General features: G+C 38.5%; 2 protein-coding genes across 7 annotated transcripts; one reads left to right on the top strand and one right to left on the bottom strand.

The window, feature by feature from the left end:
• Positions 1–283: 283 nt before the first annotated feature.
• Positions 284–16320, bottom strand: traf2b (Tnf receptor-associated factor 2b). Of its 5 annotated transcripts, none has more exons than XM_040157077.1 (11): positions 16201–16320; positions 9070–9272; positions 8177–8255; positions 7859–7957; positions 5657–5818; positions 5489–5563; positions 4796–4870; positions 2814–3038; positions 2426–2729; positions 2021–2169; positions 284–1917 (listed from the first exon to the last, which is right to left on the bottom strand). In XM_040157077.1, the coding sequence occupies exons 2-11, from the start codon at positions 9243–9245 to the stop codon at positions 1699–1701; spliced, it is 1563 nt and encodes a 520-aa protein (XP_040013011.1). In that variant the 5' UTR covers positions 9246–9272; positions 16201–16320; the 3' UTR covers positions 284–1698. The 5 variants fall into 5 exon arrangements, with proteins under 5 accessions (XP_040013011.1, XP_040013009.1, XP_040013008.1 ...); XM_040157075.1 differs by having other exon boundaries at positions 16095–16319; XM_040157074.1 differs by lacking the exon at positions 16201–16320 and adding an exon at positions 15770–15878.
• coq4 (coenzyme Q4 homolog (S. cerevisiae)) lies at positions 16048–22735 on the top strand. 2 transcript variants are annotated; one of them, XM_040157080.1, is made up of 8 exons: positions 16048–16164; positions 16269–16426; positions 17252–17404; positions 19190–19286; positions 19403–19505; positions 19672–19801; positions 20359–20452; positions 21659–22734. In XM_040157080.1, the coding sequence occupies exons 2-8, from the start codon at positions 16360–16362 to the stop codon at positions 21840–21842; spliced, it is 828 nt and encodes a 275-aa protein (XP_040013014.1). In that variant the 5' UTR covers positions 16048–16164; positions 16269–16359; the 3' UTR covers positions 21843–22734. The 2 variants fall into 2 exon arrangements, with proteins under 2 accessions (XP_040013014.1, XP_040013015.1); XM_040157081.1 differs by lacking the exon at positions 16269–16426 and having other exon boundaries at positions 16073–16164; positions 21659–22735.

Below are 22735 nucleotides of genomic sequence, written 5' to 3'. Positions count from 1 at the left end.
TTTGTTTGACCAGTAGTTCAGGGAATGTTTGGTTTTTCTCAAAAAACATTAACCAATTAATTTTCTGTCTATTCACTAAATAATTAATTGGCAACTCTTTTCAGCTCCTTTCTCAAGAAAACATGCAACAACTGTATGCAAACATATGTATAGGTAAACGTACTCCTTCATAATGGACATACAGTAAATAGCAGTGAACATGGCACAATGTGCTGAATTAAAAGATCATTTGTATATACACTCTCTATCCACATGTGGACAAAAGCAACACGTGTTAAGTTTGTAAAATATGCTGCAAAAGTTTATTATAATTATGATAAAAATGCACACATGCAGTTAACACAACCTTCCAAATTACTGATATTTAATATATAAAGAGCATTTTAATCTTGCAGCTCATCCTGCTGGAGTAAACATGGTTAATGACCCAAGCACCCCATTTTAAGTGATATAATGTATAATCTATAGTAAAACATTTACATACAATTTGACAATTTCTACATTTCACACAAAATTTAGGATGACTATTAAGCATTTTATAAATGTATAATCACAAAATACAATGAAGCATTATTAGTACAAAGGAAACATAGTAAAGTGAATAGAATAAATTATATCTATGATTAAGATTTCTGGTTACCAGTACAACTGGGTTAAGCAGGAATTTGGGCTAAATAGTAAAGTATAAGTATTTTTTTTTTAAATAATTGTGAATTGCTATAGATTACACTTCAGGCTTGTATTTGGTGGTCGAGGTATGGCTAGTTTTTTTTTTTTTTTTTTTCAGCAGTGTTCAGTGTGTGTGGGGTGGGGGCAGTGTTTTACAGGTGCAGTGCAAACAGACCGATATTCTTTCAGGGTGTCTTGTTTGTTTATTCCTTGCATTTATTTAGAATACGACTGAGGTATCAAAGCGTTTGCTTTAGGACTGCGTCTGTAAATTTGGTCTACCAAGGTTACAGCAGCTACTCATTTGGCAAAAGTGACTCAGGAGCAAAAGAATGTTCTGTGTTGCACCGGGAGAGTAGTGCAACGTGATGATTGAGTGATGCCTTACCCGCACATGGTGAACTAAGCCGAAAATGAAGCCAGAGTTTGGTGTTTGAAATCACACAACGCAAAGAGTAGTCTGGATATAAGATATATAAGATAAATAAGATATTTAATACAGATAGATATTTTTATAAGATTTAGTTATCAGCTATAAGATATGATTTGAATGCCAAGAGCCTCACATTAGGATGACAGATGATCGCAGACCATCTTCTATTATGAAGGAATGATTTGACTCGGTAGCTCTTCATGTTACTAAAATCCAGAACTCCTACTGTTTTTTTGTACCTCTTCTTACAGCCAGCTGGCAGCTTTATACTGAAATAACAGAATTATGTGATCTCGATACTAATAACCATTACAGATCTACCACTGTGATGATGTGTTATTTTGCATACCCTGCACCATAATGTGACACTCTTCCAAATACATAAAATGATGGTATTATTAATGTATAGTGTGTATGTATATATATATATATATATATATATTATGTAATATCACTGCCATATATAATTTTAATACATTTATTATAATACATATTACTATAAAAATATTATTATGTAGATATATTATCATTATTACTTATTTAGTTGTTTACTAGGTTTTTAATGTAATTTGGGTGCAGCTTCCACAGTCTGCACTCTATAAGCCAGTGAGGTCTACAATGGCTTTAATGAAAATTGTGTCATCTCTCAGATAGGGGCTCTTGCCCGCCAGTTTAGCCAGCGGACAGAAGAGCGGGCAGCCGCTGGCGATGTTCATCTCACTGATCGGCCGCTGGAAGGAGGTGGAGGTGATGTCAGGGCGGAAAGCATCGATAATGTGCTCCCTGTTGTTCTGATCCAAGAGCATTAGAGTCACCTGGAGGAAGAGGAGGGGAGGCGAGCATTAGCTTAATCTGTGCCATTCAGTGTGGTGATGATGGATTAAAATGAGAGGACGGATCAGTCACAGTGTCTCCTACCTTCTGACTGAATGGCCATTTGAGCAGAGCATCACACTTGCCCCTCATGACCACAAAGAACAGTGAAAGGTGTGTTCCTCGGCCCGTCCCATCGCCGTTCAAATACAGCCTCAGACACATTTTGTAGCCGTATTTGCTGGAGTAAAATGCTGTGAAGAGGAAGAAACAGACGAATCCAGAATGTAAACGGCGCCTAAAAACAATGTCATATGAGAACAGGAGTGACATGCACACGTGGAATTTCCCTCATCTACATGCCAGGAGTTGAGATTAAGCAAACCTCATGCCCTGAACTCCCTCAAATTCAAAAATAACCTTTCAACTGGGAGAGAACACACACACTCCACTCATGTACAAAGGACCTTTGAAATGAACGCCGGGTGGCGATTATGTCTTTCACTTTACCAGGTGAGAACATTGCAGGTGTTCGACCGGCCACAGCATCCTGTCTGCGGCGTGAGAAGTCCGAGATTTTCCAGACAAATATCCCGTCATAGGTGCAGAACTGGAGTTCTCGCACCAGCTGTTCAGTCTCTGACAGCTGCAAGTCTCTCATGGTCAGTGTCCTCTCCAGCTGCCGTACTTTGTTAGACAGATTTTCAATCTTTTCTTGGTCTAAACGATGTTGATGTGAGAAAGCCTCCAATGTAACTGAACTGCGCTCCACCTCCCGGTTAAGGACACACACAATGTTTTCTAAAGCATTCACCTATGGAGAGACCGCAACAAATACGTTTAGATCCTCATTGAACAGCTGTGGTAAACAATGAGCATTAAATCCAGTTAGACTCACCTTTTTCTCCAGGTCCACAGACTGTGCGGAGGCTGCGGTTCCGGCGCCCGTGGTGACTCCCTCCTCAGGAGCCCTATACAGGCCCAGACCAGAGTCCTCCTGCCACTCCCCGGGATCAGGAGCCTCTGCATGTGCCCGAGCCACGGACAGCACCATGGGCAGCAGCAGATGCAAGTGCTCCATGGTGCTGCTGTGCTCATGGTCGCTGAGCTTGCCGTTCTCTATCTGAGAGACACAACTGAGCTATTTAGCTGCTACTGTACTTAGGGCCAGTCTAAAATTTCAAAACGGCAGGGTTTAACCATCTTTGTTTTGTTTCAGAAAACAGAAGCGCAACTTGGGAAATGTTTTAAAAATTGTTTTGATCGCTCAGTAGATGGAATATTTTTTCATCCTGAAGGTGAGAAGACTCTTTGTGGATTCTGGATATATCTTCAGAACAATGATAAGTGTGTGTTTTTTTTTTTAATTCGACCTTTTGGGTTTTTCAAAAACCACCAGTTAATTTTTTTTTAGATAAACTGATTGTTACTTTTGTGACCCGAAAGTATGCTAATACACGAGAGACACAAACTGGGACTAAGTTTTGTCCATCGGTTTCTGAAAAATACTTGTCTTTGTTTTTTTCATACTGTGAAGCAGAGCCAGAACAGGAGAACAATTTTTAGTGATTTAGCGATCGTTAATGATTGTTCAGGTAAACATTGGTTAAATTTTAAGGAAATATCAACCGACTGTTAAGTGTTTACATTAAAAACACTTAACATTGAACAGTTTAAAACTCTCAGGACTGTATGGGTGTGTCTTGACAGTGCAGTAGCAACATTTCCAAACAACTGACATCAGATTTTGATTCAAATGCTGCTACTCTGATTGGTGTATGAAAGTAAGCGACATCACATTTTTCAAACTGAGTCCCGCCCACTTCAAGCAACTGAGAAGAGCCCGGAAAAGATAACAGCCCAGACACAAGTCCTTTATGTTAAATAACCAAAACAGTTGCAACTTTGGCAGAAAATTATGTGTCCGTGTACAAGTCCAGCAATCATGGTAAGAAGCTGATTGAGAATAAAATGCTTTTAGGTCCTGTAAATTGGTTTATCAAAGAAATGTGATCAAGAAATGTACGTTTTACAGTTAAAAATTAAACTTGTCAGTGGTCTCAGGTGTAAAACATATGCACACAAATGGGCGACGCCATTTCTAAATTACTTAAAAAATATATTTGCCATTTTTGCACTGCAATTTCTTTTTATTTTATACATATACACTGCTACCGATACATTTGTGATTAGATAAAGCATCGAATAATACCAGCCAGGTGGCTTCCATTGTGACGCAGTTTTCCACCCTCCTTAGTTAGTGCAGACTGTTAAAAGAATAGTTCATCATTTTGGGAAATATGCTGATTACTCTCTTATCAAGAGCTAGATGAGAAGATCAGTACTCGTTTCATATCTGTATGCTAAATGTGAAGCTAACGCATGAGGGCATTTAGCTTAGTTTAGAATAAAGACTGGAAGCAAAGGGAAACATCTGTTATGCTCGCTAATTAAATTTCATGTCTTCTCTTCTTTAATCTAGGATGAAACCAGATAGCTCTGGATGAAACAAAATTATTTTCATAATTGATTAATCTGTCGATTATTTCGTTGATTAACTGATTATTCAGTTAGACTATAGTATGTTTAAAAAAAAATTGTGCAAAAATTCAATTTACAATTTCTCTAAGCCCATGGTCTTTTTGGTTGTTTTGTCTGACGAAAGGCCCAAAACCAGATCTCCAATTTCTTTTTCATAAAAGACAAAGACGAATGTGTGTATTTCCCAAAATGTCAAACTATTCCTTTAAAATACCTTATAAAAAAAAAAAAAAAGCATCCTAACACATAGTATTTACAGTAGTATTTTTTGCTAATCTGTTTCAATAAAAAAAAAAAACACAATGAAAGCATTATATTTGATGACATTAACATACATACCACAGATTTGCAGCCCACTTCACTGAATGGGCAGGTGCTCTTTGACTTGATGCAGATCCTGCTGTGATCGCTGAACTGAAAGTAGAATGGACAAAGGAACTGTTATTGGACCAACTCCAAACAAACAATGTGTCTACTCATACAATAACACTGAAAGCAAAACACGGGATTCATAGTTTGAAAGAAACTAAGTGGTCAAAAAGGGAATTCTAGGGCACCTTTTCCTAAAACCTACATTAGAAAGAAGACTTTAATTGATCAGTTGATCAACATGTGGAACTCATAGGTATTCAGTCATGGATGATTATAATATTTGGCTTTGTTGGGATTTTATCAAGTTTAATGGTACATTTATTGTAATTTGGATGCTATGTAATTATACAAAAACACAAGCAATATACAAGTTTTTTAATAGCACTGTCCATGTGTTCAGGGTACAAGCGCTGAACGTTTGTTTAGGCTATAAATGCTATATGTTGCATTAGTCTATTCAGTGATTAGTCTACGTTTAGCTTCGGTATAAAGAAGCAACCCCATAGATCCTTTATATAGTTTTATATTAAGACAGAGTAAATCACCCAGTAGCCTTTGTTCAGAGAGGATATTGTCAAGCACTACCACGCTGAGTAATTTGTAACCACTATAGAAATGTATATGGTAAGTTAAAAGGGTAATTTGAGTGATAGCTCAAACCTTTTCTCTGGGAATCTTCTTCTTGCCACAGTCCTTGCAATGTAAGGGAAACTTCAGGCAGATCTCATCATGGGCCTAAAATACACCATGAAGGAGAATATTATTGTGTGTCCATTTATGGAGACACAACCAGCAGCTGCTTTACTCTAGATAATCTCTCTCTCTCACCTTGATGTCTTTAAAGGTGAAGGTCATTTTGCAGTATTTGCAGATGACTGTTCTTGCCCCACATTCTCTCTCATTGTGTCGGTCCTTCTCTGTGCAAAGGATTGAGGTTTGGCAGGCCTCGCACTGTATCCGCTCAAATTCACAGCAACCTTCGTGCCGAGTCTAAAAATGGAGGACAGATCTATTATGACCACATTCCTGTTTGCGCTTCTCACGCAGTTCAGATGTTTCTACCCCTTATCTTTAAATGATATTATCAAAGAATGACAGTTGTACTTTTAAGGTGATCTAGGTTATTTGGGTGCACATAATGTAATTTGCATGGTAGATCATCCAAACAGGTCATATAAAAAAAACATTCAGATCTTTTGTCAGTCCTTATATAAAGATGCTACACCCTTTCTGTAACTGACAAACACACCCACATATGTAAGCAGGATGTACTGACACCTGCAATGTGGAAAAACAAGCTGTTCTTTTTTACGCATCCTTTTTTTTTTTAATCTCCAGTGCATAAAGGGACTTAATATTTAATTAAATTATTTGTACTATATGATGTTAAAACACAATAGGATACTAAAGATGTAAGATAAAAAGATTTTTTTTCAAACATCTGACCTTAAACGAAAAAGAAACCAGAAGAAACAAAACTAAGAAGTCACTGGAAGACATGGAAATAATAGTAAGAAAAAAACAGAAGTACAGAAATAAAAAGTAGAAGTACAACAATAAATTAGGGAAAAAGTTATGTTTTTCATTTTGTTTGATGAAGTTTGATGAAACATTGAAGTTTGATGGTTATTTTTTAAAAGCCGTAAAATAACATCTTTTTTGAAAAACACCGGGAAACGAAAGGGGTGGAGCTTGACTGTGAGGTGGAGTTTGTTGAGCGAGAGGTTAGTGCCTTTCACAACGCCTACCAGCAGCACGCTGAAGCCACAGAGCAAGAGCTTACAGGTAGGTTAGCCTGTTTTTCGCTTTGGCTGCTCACTTTCAAACATGCTACACCGGTTATTCTGTTCAAGGTTTGCAAACTAAATATGATTCATCTCTAACAGCTTTTCAGTCAGATCCCTGTCCTTCCTACGCCACACAGACACCACTTTTAGTCTATTTTTTCAGCTTCGTAAGACCTAGCTTTGGGTGTGTATGGCTAGCCAATGACAGCGCGGATCTTTCCAGACAACGGTGACTAAAACAGCAGCCCACAAATACTCATACAAACGTGGGTGTATCACACAGCGTAGTAATCATTTCTTGAGCACTGCAATAAAACTATATTACACTTTGAATCCATGGTCATTGAAAGCAAGTACATTTCATAAACAAAATCAGAGGAAGGTCAACGGCAAGCTAACCAGTGAGAGCCCAATTTGCAAAGCATGCAAAATAATCTCCAGTGTCAGACTAGTGTTCTCATTTTGAACATATCTCCTGCCATCACGTCATTTTAATGTTCTATATAAAACCTTTAAAGGTCATAAATAAATAAGGTCATAGGGTACGGTTAATTAAAACCACAAACAGACAACATCCACTACAAATATCCTGTACATGTAAAATAGCCTCAGGAAGCCACTTCTGTAATAAATGAACTGTCTAACTTGTCCAACACTGAGATATTTACAGTAGAAACAAAACTGTGGACAGATGACACTCATTTGAACACACAAAACACTAGAACACAAACAGTTTAAACCAGAATGTCTGAAGGTTGTGGCTTACTGCCATGACCTGTTTCTGTTTGATGTTTTACAGCCAGTATAAAGCCAGTAGTTTCCTTATAAACTCCAAATACAGCAGTTTCATTTAAAGCAAGGGTCAGCTGAACCACCAACTACCGTAAAGCTAGTCTCAAAAGGCACTTTAAATTGCCTTTAATGTCCTGGTACTTTCCCAATGAGCTGTTTTTGATAAGTGAGCTAGATACGTTGGGGACTTTCCAGGGTGTTTTAGTTTCACTTCCTGTTTCCCTTCAGGGGTTGCGGCAGTGCACATAACAACCACACTGTGAAGAGAAGGCTGTAGGGGCAGGAATCCATGACAATATGTGACAGTACTGAAAGTATTGGTTTTGAGTTGGTTAATGGGTAAACTGACACTTGTAATAGATTTTTTTGTGGGAAAGACAGAGACACACTCAAACAGAAAGCAGTGAACACAACCAGAATACCAAAAACGAAAAAGAAGTTTTGACTTTACCTCATACTCTTTTATTGAGCCTGTCCAATTGCAGCCCTGGTTCAAACATCTGGCTGGCAGGCTTGCAATCTCTCGACCTGCTGCATTGTCTGGAAATGCCTAGTGGAGGAGCATGGAACAAAGAATTTCGCTAAACATAAAGCCACAAATTAGCAAACAGGGTTGCATTGTGTGAGGTTGTGGTGAAGGAAATCCCCCGTCAGACTGCTACTCATATTTTTTTCTTTTAGAACAGGGTGGGAGTGAGGCATAGCTGATTATAAGTAAGATGTCTCAAAATAACAATTTTGGTTGAAAACTGCATACCCCATAACTTACCTCATTGCTATTCAGAATGGAAACAGGCTCCTCATATATTTCCTCTTGACGACAGGCTTCACAAGGCTTTGGGCCAGAACTAACAAACAAAACAGTTTTGTGACTTTATAGTGAAAAATAGCTGGTTATAGCCAAAAGTCAGCAACTGCTGATCCATTACTGGAACAACTGCTGACCAGTATGGATCACAGCTCAAGTTAATGAATCATTAATTAATGCAAGAGCAGTGAAAGAAGGTTGTAGTGCTGTGCAACTTTGCTGCAATTTGTATCCTTCATAAGGCATGGGGAACTCTTGAGAAAAACGTGAGTGTGAGTGAGATGAATTACAGTGAGATGTGAAAACACACATTTCACAAGTGCTTTTTGCTGTGGTATGAATGTTGGAAGATTAGCAAAATGAGACTCTGGTACATTCATGTTTTCAAGGTTTAGTTTAATATATTTCGTTATATTTGGTTTTATGTAGAGCTGTTTAAAATGATTTAACTTTCAGTGCAGTTCAACATTTTCTGTCACCTTATGTCTAATGATACTGTCAAAGTATCGTTGAACATAAGGTGATAAACCAGTTAATTATTAAAGAATTCCCAATGCATTAGTGCATTAGTGAACAACCAGTGAGTCATTGATAGGAAAAACAATGGACACCTTTAGCAAAGTCACCATCCTAAGCCAGATCCTTGTGATTCACTGACATCAGTATTAGCGTCCAGTCATGTGAGGGATGAGCCTGCATAAAGTAACTGATCCTGGGTGCAAAAATTCCCAGAGGCGAGCTGAGATAAGAACACAGGATGTGCTGAAGCATGTCCAGTAAGAAGGTAAGCATTAGGGGGTGGAAGAGATTTGCATTTCACACGGTTGTAGGTGGTCTGAGGACCTCCAGTCTACCTGGTGAGCTGCTTGAAGCAGTGTAAACAGAAGCGGTGGCCGCACTGAGCCTGGACAGGCCTCCTTAGAACCTGGAGACACTGCTGACATTTGTATTTATTCTCCATGGGCACTGACAGCACACTGAGGGGGATCCCTGGTAAAGAGTTGGGACAGTCCAATGACATTCGGGACATTCTTCTCCATCTATCTGGTGCTATATCCTGTGAATAAAAACCACAAATAACAGCTGTTAACTGTGAACCACCTTTGTGCAATAGAAACAGACAGCACATCAATCACAATGTTTTGTTTCATGTTTTCCCTGACATACCAGTAACTACTCACTGAACACTATAGTTATACTGTGCCTCTGACACAGTAAATGTTGGGGTTATACCTATTGGAAGTGTCAGCTCATGGGGAATTCAGCAGCTGTAGCTGAAAGTGCAATATGAGCAGCATCCGAGCACTTAAGCTGATGATTTTACAGTGAAAATATAAGGCTGACTCATCATTGCGAAAAATTTGGGGAGACCATCTTAAAAGTACGTTTTTTTTTCCGCTCTAGCTTCAAACATGTTTTATATGTCACGGCCAAATGATATCGAAAATAATTAGAAAAATAGAATTCACCAGAATAGAATAGAATGCCTTTATTGTCATTGCACAATAGTACAACGAAATTTAAATTGCCAAAGTAAAAATAAATTGTAAAAACAATTTATAAAATTATCTACAACTAGGAATCTTAACACATTCAGCACAAAGGTACACATAGCATAATTAAAGAACTTACAAAACACACACACGAGTTGGCGGTCATCGAATATTTAAAATACTATACATATTGCCTTATAAATATTTCACTAGGTAATATTATTTCCCTTGAGATATTGAACTAGGATAGTGAATATTTGCAGAGGTAGGGATATAATACATCCACTGGTCAGAGATAGGGTTCCTGGCAGAGGGAATGGTTATAGATAGGTATGGGCTTGGCAGAGTTCAGTTCACAGATGGCTCTATTGTGACATTTTATGGCCTTGCGGCGCTTGCCTGGGGGCAGCAGGGCAGACAGGTGATGTTCAGTGTGGAATGAGTCTTTCAGAATGTTGGTTGCATCGCAACCACAGCTTCACCAGTGGCTGACTTTGTGTTAGCCTGTCTTTGCTGTGAACCTAATTTGTGCACCATTGTGAAATGGCTCGCCCCATTTGCACGGCCTATACGAGATGCATGCAAATTCTTTTGCTCGGAAAACGGCAGTCTTGGGAGGAAAGCTATCTTTGGGAGAGATACTGTCTGAAAACAGGCATACTGGTGACAGGTTTATCCGACGAGTTTCTCTAGAATGTAAACATGGCAGGAAGAGTTGAAGTACGGTAAAGAAGACACACTGATGATAGGCGAGCTTTGCTAATAACCGTGTTACTTCATATACGGAAGAGGTAGTCACAAAATAGTGTAGCCTTACTTAACACTAATGGCATTTCATCATTTTTCGGACTTTTTTTTTGTAAACTTACGCAAACTTACGAAATCTCCCCATTAAGAAAAGGTTTAACCGTTAACTCTGTCTGTCAACAAACAAATGGAAATTTGGCAGAAGCGAGAGTCAATAGTCTAGTCAGAACAACAGACAACATTCGAACTTTGCAAACTTTGACAAATGCAACAGATCACCGTGGCTTCCCCCATTACAGTTCAGGAGATAAAGGTCAAGACATAAAGCTGCTGGTCACAGTACCACCATGTGTTCAGTCTGTCTGTGCGTTTTTTTTTTTCTTTTTGGGTAACGACAGAGATTTTAAACATCTTCAATCCTCTAAACGTTGCTCTAGAACAGAGGTATCCAACTACGTGACATCAAAGGCCGTCGGTCTACATCCTCCACTTGCACACACTGACATTTGAAATAGGCCTGCCGTTTGGTATTTGGTACCCAAAAATTGGAATTTATTAATGAGTAACTCGGCAAATAATCGTGCTTGTGGTGCCATCTTGTGGTTATTGTATGCTCTGCCCAGAAGTATAACATAATCTACAATGGATCACAGTTGGGCTTGGTCACAATATTTATAAACCATTTGTATTATATCTGTGATTTACATGAAGCAAAATTTAAAATTCAACGATGTAAAGCCACTACGATTATTATTTGAATATTCCTACCTTTAGTGCCATCTGGTGGAAGTGTCAAGAATGACACAGTGGCAAACTGAAGGCGCTGATCAGTTGCTAATAATTTTTTTTGTGTCAACAGGTGTGGAATTTGTGCACAGTTTAAATGAGGTCCCAGGAGCCTGCAGGTTTTCCTTTTGATTTTTCAATTGAGTATGATGCTTTTGGTTTATGGTAAACAAAAGCATCTGACCTCTACGGGTAGAAAGTGACTGAAAGTTTCAAGACTAGTGCAATAAGTCTATTCTGTTGTTTGCTGAATTGCGGACACCAGCAGCCAGTGTAAAATTCATCAGAGTAAAAAGTGGCAGCAACTTTCCCGACTTTCTGCCGCTGCATCGGATTAAAGCTTGCTTGGCTGGTGATGCATTTTGACTCCTTATCAGCCTTATCTTCATCAATAACAAAAATAACTGGTTAGGCAAAAATGTGTCTTCTTTTTAGCATCCTTCTCCTACTCACAAACAATGCCAGTGCTCATTTGATTAAGCTGGAGGTATTGTTGCCACGCTGTACACGATTTCAAGTTGTTCATAGGTTGAATAATGAGTTCAAACGTGTCTCATTAGTTGTGAAAGTGTGAAACTAACTGAGCTAAGTTTAGCGAAGTCAAGGTAAGTAAAATAAACCTAAGACATCAAGTTGAATCAACTGTTTTTCTGTCACACTGACAAACGTTACCAACAGATTTGCTTTCCATTTACATTTTTCGGTTTGGATAGTCATTTCTTCACTTGTGGCTCTCGTTGGAGTGACTTTGTGCCAGAGTTAATACAAAGTAAAGATGTAAAGCTGTTAACAGTAACTGTTAAATTGCAAGCAGATGGCGGTAGGAAATCATTTTTTTACTAACCTTCACAGGCCCTGTTCATACCTGGCATTAACATGCGTCTTGGGTGATCCGATCAAAAAACGGACAGCTCTAAGTACGTTAGGTCACACCTGGCATTAGAATGGGTCTCCACATGCTTCTCGAGTGACCACTTGTGATCGGATCTCACCTCCCCGCTCTATATGTAAACAAACACATACATCCATGTCATTTGCAAAGACCAAATGTGTTGGTGTTTTTAACCAGTTGGAGGCAGCAATGCACTTCCCATGTCTAGTCTGCTGGAAATTAAGAAGAAGAAGAAATCAAGCCAATACAGACTGGGTCTATTCCTTGACGTGCTCCAGACACACCAAATCGCTCACAATGATCGACGCACTCGTAATATATCTCTATAGGCTTTTCAAAAATTCCAGATGTCGTGGACAAAGCCAGTTTGCGAGATTTTGCATAAATATTTGTTTGCGAATGAGTACGTTTATCCATTTACACAGAGGACATCAGCTGAGTATACGGTCCTTCAGCGTAGCCCAGGACACCGTTGCGTACACACTGCTAAAAGAATGTGGCCATATGCGGCCCAGACCACCTCCAAAGGTGGTCAAATGGAGCATGTAGATTGAGGCCGATGGCATTTGATGTCACATAGTTGGATAACCCTGTTCTAGAGCAACGTTTAGAAGATTGAAGATGTTTAAAATCTCTGTCGTGGTCTGAGCGATTGAATGTCAATGCGTCCTCAGTGCATCTTGGGTGCATTCACACCTGTACTTAGAGCTGTCCGTTTTTTGATCAGATAACCCAAGATGCATGGTTATGCCAGGTATGAACAGGGCCATAGTGGTTTGCATTATGAAAATAAACATATGACTTATCATATTATGTATTGAAGACACAAAGAAAGTTTCCATCATGTCTGTTTAGTTCGAATTACAAAAAGGGAGTTTTAACTCTCAAACAATGCAAAGTGGGAAATCTGCTAATAAGTTGATCGTGTTTCTTTAGACACTTTAATTGAATGACTTCAATTTATAAAAATTCATGTTGGTATGAAAATAAAAACTTGAAATTTTAAGTTGATTTTGACTATTTTTAAGTTACTAACAAAAGATAAGCTGATTCCACTAAATTTCTGTATAATTTTTCACAGTGCAGGGACCAAACCAAAATTACTGCAGTGGTATCGGTAAAATGCAATATCCTAGGTACTCATTGCTATAATGGGCCAAATCAGGCTATTAGCCTGCAGTAGATGCAGTACCAAGGTTGTGGTAGAATTACTTTAGTACAAGAAATCTGCGCACTTTTACACCTTCACAAAAAATAGCTTCTTCTAGAAATGTCTGCTATATGAATGTTTATTATGTTAGTAATGCATAATTTATTACTGAAAAACCCCTTATGGGAAAAAAAGAGGGAAGTGTTTTTCCCATAAACCAGCAGGTGTCAGCATATACAGACATATTCCCACCAAACTTGGTTTCACGGCTGCCGAAAATTGTATATTTATACAACATACAGTTCATGTAAGTGTCTCTGCAAATAATATAAACAGATTTACATGTCTTAAAAGAACAACTCATCCATGAATTAAAATTCAGTGTCAGTGAAAATGCCACTAACCTTTGCAGGGCAACAAGACTACCTATTCACATTAGCAGAGGTAAATAACATATTTGCGACCTACATTTCAACCCAGGCATTGTTTGGTTACAAAACACACTATTTATCATGCACAAACTAAATGGAGAAAAAATTTTGGAAATGTTGTGCCTCTAAAAAAAGACAGCCAAGCAAACTAAGACTGGGGTAGGCTTAGTCATTGTGCTTTTGCTGGTCATGAGAATCTAATGATTTTTTTGTTGATGTGAAATAAAAAGTAGAAAACATCATTAAACAACATTTTAGTCAATTTAAGCTCTTTCTGAGAAAAGATTGTAACTGGTTGTTGGGTCATAACTTAAAAAAAAAGATAAATTAAAGGGTTAGTGTCCCTTATAGAATTATTTCAGTAGCAGTCTGAGCCCACATAAATGCAGCCAACTCTTACATCTCATTGTTATACTGATCTTCAAAGCAAGTTAGAATGAAAATCTCATGTTCCATAGACCAACAGCACTACAGTTCTTGACAAAGTTTTCATGCTTATCATGAGACGGACATCATGAGGGCCAAGTGAGCATATGACCAGTAATGCATTATATGCCATTAGTAATAACTGTAACCATTCAAGCTACAAACAATATAATCTTGCAAGTACGATTCATATTACTTTTCTATTTCATCAAATTAACATTTAAAAACAGCTGGACTAAGATAAGGTAATTGGCTAAATCCCAACTTTTAAAATGAAATTACGAAGTATTTTAACTGTATTCGAAACATAACATTTTGGCAAAATCCTAACTGTTACTGACATTTTGTTATTCTTTCTAACAATACTAGATAATGTTGATGAATATTTTTTTATCGGTTTATTTTTCTTTTTTTATTTTAAAAATCAATATTACTTATATTTAGTAAATGTATTCATATGTTTCCACATTTTAAAATTCAGGCCCATTACATGAAAAGTGAAATAGCAACACTGGTTAACTTGCGTTGAATTTTCTAGAATAATCATGAGTAATTATTTAGTTATCTTGTTCCAGCGTACATTACTTATCAATCTCAAAAATAACCCCTGCTGAGACAGGAGACAGTTCACATCTAACTAAAGCCCAGTGATGCTTTACTCTGGAAATGCTTTTCTCTGTATGATTATCTGATCATGTATCTGACATGTAATCAGTATATTAAACTGCTCTGACGACTATCTATTCACTGTTACGACACCACTTTCCATACTTAACCTGTTTTGTAATTTCACAATCACTTTACAAGTTTTGTTTTAACCCGAAATGCGTTCAACTCGATCAGAGAGATTGTGGTTTAAGGGTTCATAACACTGTTGCAATGAAAAACAACTCTAATGAGAGCAATGGGATTATGCCTTAATTAGTGGTAGTCTACACCCAAGCTGTTGTTGTGGTTAGGTGTCCATACAAACACTGAGGGGGGTAGCAATTACAAATCCATTGAAAACAATCATTAAATCAAGCAATCGCATGTAGAAACCATATGCTGAGTCTTTTTGCCACACACCACAGTCCACCACCCTGAGAAGACTAGTAAACAGACCAGAACCTTTGAAACAAGAAGTGAAGTTACATGAGAGCAGCCATACACTAAGCACAAACATAACTCAACTCTGAAGAACTGTGCTGTGATTATGAGACAAAAGAAAAACTAACCAAAAATACAAAACAAAACGCAAAAAACTACCTTAGTCTTTTGTTTTAACTGTAAACACACAGTCATCTGGACTGTACTTTACAGTCGTGTGAAGTTTGAAATCAGGACTGTGGAATAAATACAACCAAAAACTGCATAATCAAAAACAATGCCTTGGAAAATAAAGTGCAATAAAGCTATCCCATCAGTTTGCACAGCCATTTCTTCAAACAACAGCTCCCTGACTGCTTCTTAAATCTGGCACAAAATAGTTAAAACAGTAACACCCTCTCTGCTCTGCGTGTTTCTCCGTACGCTTGCTCTGTCGCTCCGCCATGTTCTTGCTCAGTATTGGTCTTTTTACTCTAAGGCTAAGGGTCTCTCGACTCTACTCGGCACTGTGGTGAACACAGACCCGAGTCTTTTACTCACCGAGCTTGCAAAGACAGCCTTTTCTCCTTATAGTGTTACACCACCCAAACGCAGTAATTCATAGTGTGCTGTTACGCCCTCATTCAAACACGTCAGCTGTGACAGCTATTGGTTAAACACGAGCGATGATGTAGCCCATTACGTATTTAACTTAAACTTTACTTATTGGCTTGTATGGGTGGGTGCGAAACTTTACGCAGCTAGGTTAAATGCCAAGTTAGGCGGTAATTGACTATAACCAATTGGTTTAGCAAATTAGCTACGCAGTTAGCTAACTGCTAACCTACTTATTTGAGAGGAAGACACGTCAGCTCAGCTAACTAACCTTGCCGTCTCGACTGCACCTCTGCCGTCAGAGAAAACGAAACCACGTGAGACGGTCAACTCAACCTTTAGTAAGCTGTTTAACGACTTTCGCTGCATGCGCTTACTTCTAAATGATAAGGTAGCTGGGGAGAACGGAGCCAATTTTTTCTTCAAACTCAAACACTGTTTCCAGAAAAACTGACCATCCCCGCCCCTTTCACTATGGCTGCCCTGGAGTGGAAAGCAAGTGAACGGCCCACGACGCGTGCGCAGTAACCTTCGCAATGTGGCCTTGCGTTGGTAAACCTTTCCAACGCTTAAATCAGCGACATTGCGTTTTGATCTCCAAAGGTACGAGTTTCCATACGTGTGGCCTGCGTTATTTTAAAAAACAAACTAAAATATACCATTTATTTTCATAAACGTAGATGTGTTAACTTTGAATGCAAAAGTTAATTAATTTCAAAGCCTAGCTGCTAGCATAACGTACGAGAGAGGGCCGCACTGCTCAGCTATGTGACTAGTCAGGTAGAATCACATTAGCATTAAATATCATTAATGCTAATGATGTTGTATATCGATAATTAGCTAATTAGACAGTTAATGTTACTCTGTGTGAATCTAGCGAATATAGGAATTTAATTCGCAGATCATTGCTAACATCTCTTCAAGAGCCATTAGAATTTAAGATCTTAGTGATTTATGAGTGATATTGCTTTCTGTAAACTTAAATTTAGGTCATCGCCACCTCCAGACCACTGTGCTTCAATGAATTAGAGTTATATTATTTTGTATGAAGGAACAGGCAACTTCTCTTCTCTTGATGTGTAAACAATGCTAAGGGGAACTACAAAGAAGCAAATTAACTGCACTTTTTTGCCATAAAATCCCATAATCAGGTGTCAGCCCAAATTCTGTACACGCTTAAAGTGTTAATATTCATTGTGATCTTTTTCTGTCAAACATCATTGCACACATTTTCTGTATACTACAGCCTGTATTAGTAAATAGCTGCTTTTTTGCTTTGATGTCAGTTATTATCAACACAGTACTGAGTTGTTGTTGTTGTTGTTAAAGGGGACAAAAAAACAAACAAATCTAAACTAGCCCATTATGACATTGTCTTGGTCCAGTAGCGTAAATGTCTCTATGGTTGCTCCACCTTTGTCTCAGCAGTGTGTGTCCAGCAGCTGCACAGTAGCAGCAGTGAGTTTACAGACAGCTGCTATGATGGGCTGTATCCAGGCCACATCCCCACCACGCCCATCCAGAAAGCCCTGTTGGCCATCGGGTCAGGTGTGGCTGCACTCCAGGACCCCTACAGACATGGTGAGACTCTCACATCATCAGCATGGGTTTCAAGCTACATTCTCTGTTATTGTTTGCGCTTGTGTTTCTGTTTTTTTTTTTTTCATCTCCCTTTCTTTCTTTCTTTTTATTAATGCCTTCCCATGGGGCGTCCAACTCTGGTCTAGTTGTTGCGTGTCACACCATATCCCCCACCCCTTTCCTGCATTCCCTGTCTGTATCTCTATCTAATAAAGGAAAAAATAATCTTTAAAAGGGAAAAACAACCTTCTCAAGTACAGAAAAGTATGGCAGTAAAGCTCACTCACAGATAACATACTGTATAGTCCAATATGGGGACAGCTCTGCTGATGGTGGTGCTATAGAAAATGTTCCAAATCGTGGAAATTCATTTGAGGCGAATCTTCCATACATTGCAGCCTAGTTGAAATTATGAAGTCCATCATCACTTTAATCAAAAGCAGTAAAACTAATTTAAACACCTCTTCTGTAGATTGTTTTTTTTTTTTCTTATCTCAAAATCCTCTAGTTTTATTTTTTAGATTTCAGCCTTATAGGTAGATGGAGATTGCTGATTAAGTCAAAAAAAATGTGGCCTATAGTTCTGAAAAAGCCAAGTAAGCAAACATTGTGATGAGAATTTGTAGTAAGGCAAAATTGCTGTACACCTTTTTCAGACCTTGACAGGTAATTCTATTATTTTTTTTTTTTTTTTCTTGCCTTCATGTCTAAATTACAGCAAAATACAGGAACTTGGTCATCTTGTTGCTGTATTTACTGATTTTACTACATGAAAACCTGGGACATGTAGGAATGAAAATGAAGTGAGAGACATTTTTGGCATGTTGCTCCTTTACAACATCAAGTACGTTGGTCAAACCTCAGTTAGCCAGTCTTCATCTGATACTCGCTGCCTATCAGAGAGTTTGTATCCCTGGCATACCTCCAGCAATTAACAGGAACTGGGAAGCATGTTTCATTATCTTTTTCATTTTTCAGTTAGGTAATACCAACAGGGACTGTACTCAAATTTCTTTTCTCATGTACAGTTTGAGTACAATTGCTCATTCTCAAGGTTTTATTCTCTCGAGACCGCTGTTACATGCTTCAAAATGTCTTGGAAACAGAAATGAGAATAAATACAATGTTGGGCTATACTATATGTTGGTTACCCCGAAACTCTCATGGAGGAAGAGAGCACTAACACCTGCCATTTGACATTTAGTTTGGAGACCACAGGTGTCTTTAAAGGGCTACTCCACACTCCTAGTGCATTGTATCGGTTGATCTCCAAAAAAAACTGATCCTGTTTTTAAAATGCCTTTCAAATTAGACCTCATCTGCCTGGTAAACACCCAGGTCACTTCAACTCCATGCCCCCAGTTTATAATGCAGGCTTTCTGATAAATATTTGTTATCCCCATATCCCAACGGAAATAACTCTGACATCATTAGACTGGACATTTTCAGACATTTTCTCAGACTTAAAAAATCTCCTTCGGACACACAGACGACATTGACCAGCTGTTTTCACAGGCTGAGTGGTACTCAATGAGTAATGAGTAAACTCGTAACTAGTGAAAAATGGTGGAGTGTCCCGGTCAAATCCAGTATGTAGCTAAACTTAAGCTATATTTAATGCTCTACTTAAAGACAAGCTGCAGAAATTTGAGAATCTTTAAGACAGAATATGCTATTTTCAGGAAATCAGTTAATAGATAGAAGGTTTGGCAGCAACAAAAGGTCACATCTTGGAAAATCTCTTTAACTTACATTTAGTTTCATGGGGCTCTGTGCACTTTACAGACATGGTTGCAGTGCTCGGAGAGACGACAGGACACCTAGCATTGATAAATCTCAGGGACAGGATGAGAAATGACCCTGAAGGCTACACTATTCTAACGTGAGGCACTGTAGCACTATTTGGTAACTTTTTGATTTAGACTCTTTTAAATACCGTCTTCTCTTTTGTGATTGAATTTTGATTTTGTCTTGCTGGACATTGACATGTTATTGCAGAGAAAGGCCCAGGATCCGGCTGTCTACACTTGATCTGAGCAAGATGGCCTCACTGCCTGATGGCTCTTTTGGGAGAGAATACCTCCGTTTTCTGGAGGACAATGTGAGTTTGTCCGCTGGTGTGTTGTAAAACTCCATACAAAGAAAATTTGATGCTTGTTTTACATTTCATAACACTGGTTTCATCAGGTTTAACGCAGTCCCTCAGAATTTTCACCTTTTACATTTCTTTCATCTTCACTTACGTATTCACTCTCCTGTCCTCTCAGCATGTGACCCCTGACTCAAGGGCAGATGTGAAGTTTGTGGACAATGAGGAGTTAGCTTACGTCATGCAGAGATACAGAGAGGTCCATGATTTGTTGCACACCTTACTGGGCATGCCCACCAACATGCTGGGTGAGTCAGGCGTCATGTAATCTGAAAATTTTAGCCAAGATATATTTCAAACCAACCGCTGTCCGGTAGAAATTTGGCATATACAGACGTTATTTATGGGAGATACCGATCCAGGCCAAGCGTTTTTGACCTTTTATAATGCCTTATTGATGATTATGACTAAGGCTCAGCAAGCATTATTGCGTACATGACAGACAAAACCTTTCCAGTTAAAAGACACAGTTGGAGCCACACATTTGAATGCTGTCAGAAAAACTCAATTCTCACCAGACCTTAACTTGTTTCTCATGGTTTTTTGTCCAGCTGTCTCTACAAATGTCCTGCTTTTCAAAGCGATTTCCTTTACATTGTTCTATTTTGCATACAAAATACTAGTGAATTGATTAACTGTTAAAATTAACTGACTAAAAGATAAAGAAACATGTTTGCACTGGGGTTTCACAATAGACACTGGTTTTGACACTGTACCGTTAACTGATTTCTTGCTCTTTCTTCTCTTTTCACCTTAAATAATTTGCATGTGGGTTTCTTTCTCCATCTCTTCCTGCTGCTTTCAGGTGAAGTGGCAGTAAAATGGTTCGAAGCTGCTCAGACGGGGCTTCCCATGTGCGCTCTTGGAGCTGTGTTGGGGCCACTTCGGCTAAATACAAGGTACAATACCTGTGTGTTTACCACAGTGTAGATTTTGCATAGATTTGGACCACCAAGATGTTTAGTAAGCTCTGTAGCAGTATGATCAGAGGTAGAGTTAGTTACAAGTAGAGTTAGAGTCTCTAAACCGTGTCCTTTTAGGGTCAGGTTATGCTCGAATAGAACTGGTCCATACGTTTGTGTGACCACCTCAGAAATATGACCACACTCAAAGGTTATCCCAGTTTTTAAACTGTGATAACCTTTGAGTGTGGATAACGGCACACATTTTCAGACAGTCTCCGACATTTATAGTGTTGCACTCTCTTGCTCACATGAAAGTGACAAGAATACTATTGCGAAGAAAGAAAAAAGAGAGTTGGAGAGAAAAGTTCAATCCTTGGTCCCAGTCCAACCTACGCACAGCTGGCCAAGTGTGGATGGAGGGGGGTTTCCAAAGCTATTCAACCATCCAACCCGTAGTTTTACTGTTCAGGTGTCATAATACACATGAAAGAAGCTCTGATAGACTCATTGTATTTAGGCTCAGGTGTTACTGTACACTAGAAGCAAACAACAGAGCTCAGTGCTTTGGGGCAGGGCAGTAACAGGTATTTTCATCAGCAACTAATCTGCCACTTACTTTCTTGAGTAACTAATTGTTTTAAAAAAAAAAAAAATCTAAATTTCCCAAAGCCCAAACTGACATTTTCAAATGTCTTTTTTGGAGCAAAAGTCAAACAAAATAAAAATAAAAATGCAGTTCAATACCACAGACAAATGAAGCATGGGATTAGTTCAGGCAGAGTGCTGAAGTCGCACTTGTACTGGCTGATTTACTCATTCACAGCTGTGTAGCTAGTAACATCAATCATGTTCATTCAGGTGCACAACATGGACATTATAACCAGACATTTCCTCCCTGTTACCCTGATGGTCATGCTCATGTCAACACCGTTTACTGTTGAAGCTTCCTCCACCACCCCGACCCCCTCCTTTTTTAGATTGTAGTTCATACTGTTGATTTAGCTAAGATTCATGCCAACGTTTGGGCATCCTAACTTTTAAACCATTAATCTTTCCTCATTCAATAGCTGTGAACTTCCCTGTGTTTTCAGGGAAGTTCATCGGAAGTTTATGGGAAATAAAATAGATTAATTTTGGCAAGTTTCCTCTTCACTGTTGTATCATGTTCAAATTTTCCTTTCTTGCATCACCTTCTCATAGCCGTTTACAGTCACTGTTCACAACGTTGGGACCCTGGGCAATGCAGAATGGGCGGCGGGCCCGCTGCGTCCTCAGTATCTTCTACGAGCGACGATGGGAGCAGAACCTTGAAGACCTCCGACTAGAGCTCAACATCGAACCGCCTCCTGTCATACTCGGTGCATCCAACAAGAGGAGCACCTGAGAGAGATTAAGGGTTCAGAAATCACTGGACAAAAGACTTTTAATAGTGGACAAACCATAAATGTTTGAAGGGTGACACTGTGGAATTTTTTGTATTAACTATTGAAGAAAAGGGGAAATTTCACACTTGGCAAACTTTGGCTTGTTCCTTCTTAGATCCTAAATTTATCTGCCCTGGTGTCTATTCATCTTTTGCTTTAAGTCTGAATCCTTCCGAGTGGAGTTATTTTAGCTGATGAAATGTTCAAGTGTTTGTGATCTTCTGATGCTGTTAGACAGAAGATCTGGTTGAACAGGCCATGTTCAGTCACCATCTGTTAATGAGCACGTGACAGAGAATGTGTTGTTGTTTTAAGCCTTGAAATGTAATATTAGTAATGGTCCAGTATTATAATTTTTATGCCAACATTTGGCCAGATGTGAAATTGGTATTTATGTGACCATTTTATAATTTAATACAGCTTTCAAATTATTGAGAAATAGTTTAATGTGCACCAGCAGTTGTACAAACACCAATCGGTGGGAAAGGAGCAGGTGCATCCTCTTCTCTTATCTTTTGAGTCACTGCGTTATTGCGTGCTGTACCGTCAGTACATTGTGCCTGTTCTTTCTACAATAATAATGTGTACAAATTTTGTACATTGGTCTACAGGAGGATATGATGAGTAAATTCAGTGTAAAAAAATTTAATTTTTTCTAGTTAAAAGCAGTGAAAAACAATTTAAAGTTGTTTTTTTTTTTTTTTAATTTTTTTTGGTAATGTTTAGATGGTTAATTTCACAGCTCAAAACATATGAACAAAATATTTTTGCTGAACCTTTCCATTAAATGCTCTGGACACAAAGGTAATTCTTGACTTCACTCATTGCATTGGGGCCATGACACTTACATGTG

The sequence above is a fragment of the Xiphias gladius genome, chromosome 20 (genome assembly GCF_016859285.1).
Source record: "Xiphias gladius isolate SHS-SW01 ecotype Sanya breed wild chromosome 20, ASM1685928v1, whole genome shotgun sequence".
Classification (NCBI taxonomy): Eukaryota; Metazoa; Chordata; class Actinopteri; order Istiophoriformes; family Xiphiidae; genus Xiphias; species Xiphias gladius.
This window is presented reverse-complemented; position numbering and strand designations above follow the sequence as displayed.

What these genes read in the sequence shown, in the direction of transcription:
- coq4 (XM_040157080.1), top strand. Translation starts at nt 16,360, where the DNA reads ATGTGGCCTTGCGTTGGTAAACCTTTCCAACGCTTAAATCAGCGACAT. An exon ending in CCAGGACCCCTACAGACATG is followed by an intron (nt 17,405 to 19,189) that starts GTGAGACTCTCA and finishes TGCACTTTACAG; the next exon opens with ACATGGTTGCAGTGCTCGGA. An exon ending in CATGCCCACCAACATGCTGG is followed by an intron (nt 19,802 to 20,358) that starts GTGAGTCAGGCG and finishes TGCTGCTTTCAG; the next exon opens with GTGAAGTGGCAGTAAAATGG.
- traf2b (XM_040157077.1), bottom strand. Translation starts at nt 9,245, where the DNA reads ATGTCCCGAATGTCATTGGACTGTCCCAACTCTTTACCAGGGATCCCC. An exon ending in CCATTCTGAATAGCAATGAG is followed by an intron (nt 7,958 to 8,176) that starts GTAAGTTATGGG and finishes CTCCTCCACTAG; the next exon opens with GCATTTCCAGACAATGCAGC. An exon ending in TCACCTTTAAAGACATCAAG is followed by an intron (nt 5,564 to 5,656) that starts GTGAGAGAGAGA and finishes GGTGTATTTTAG; the next exon opens with GCCCATGATGAGATCTGCCT.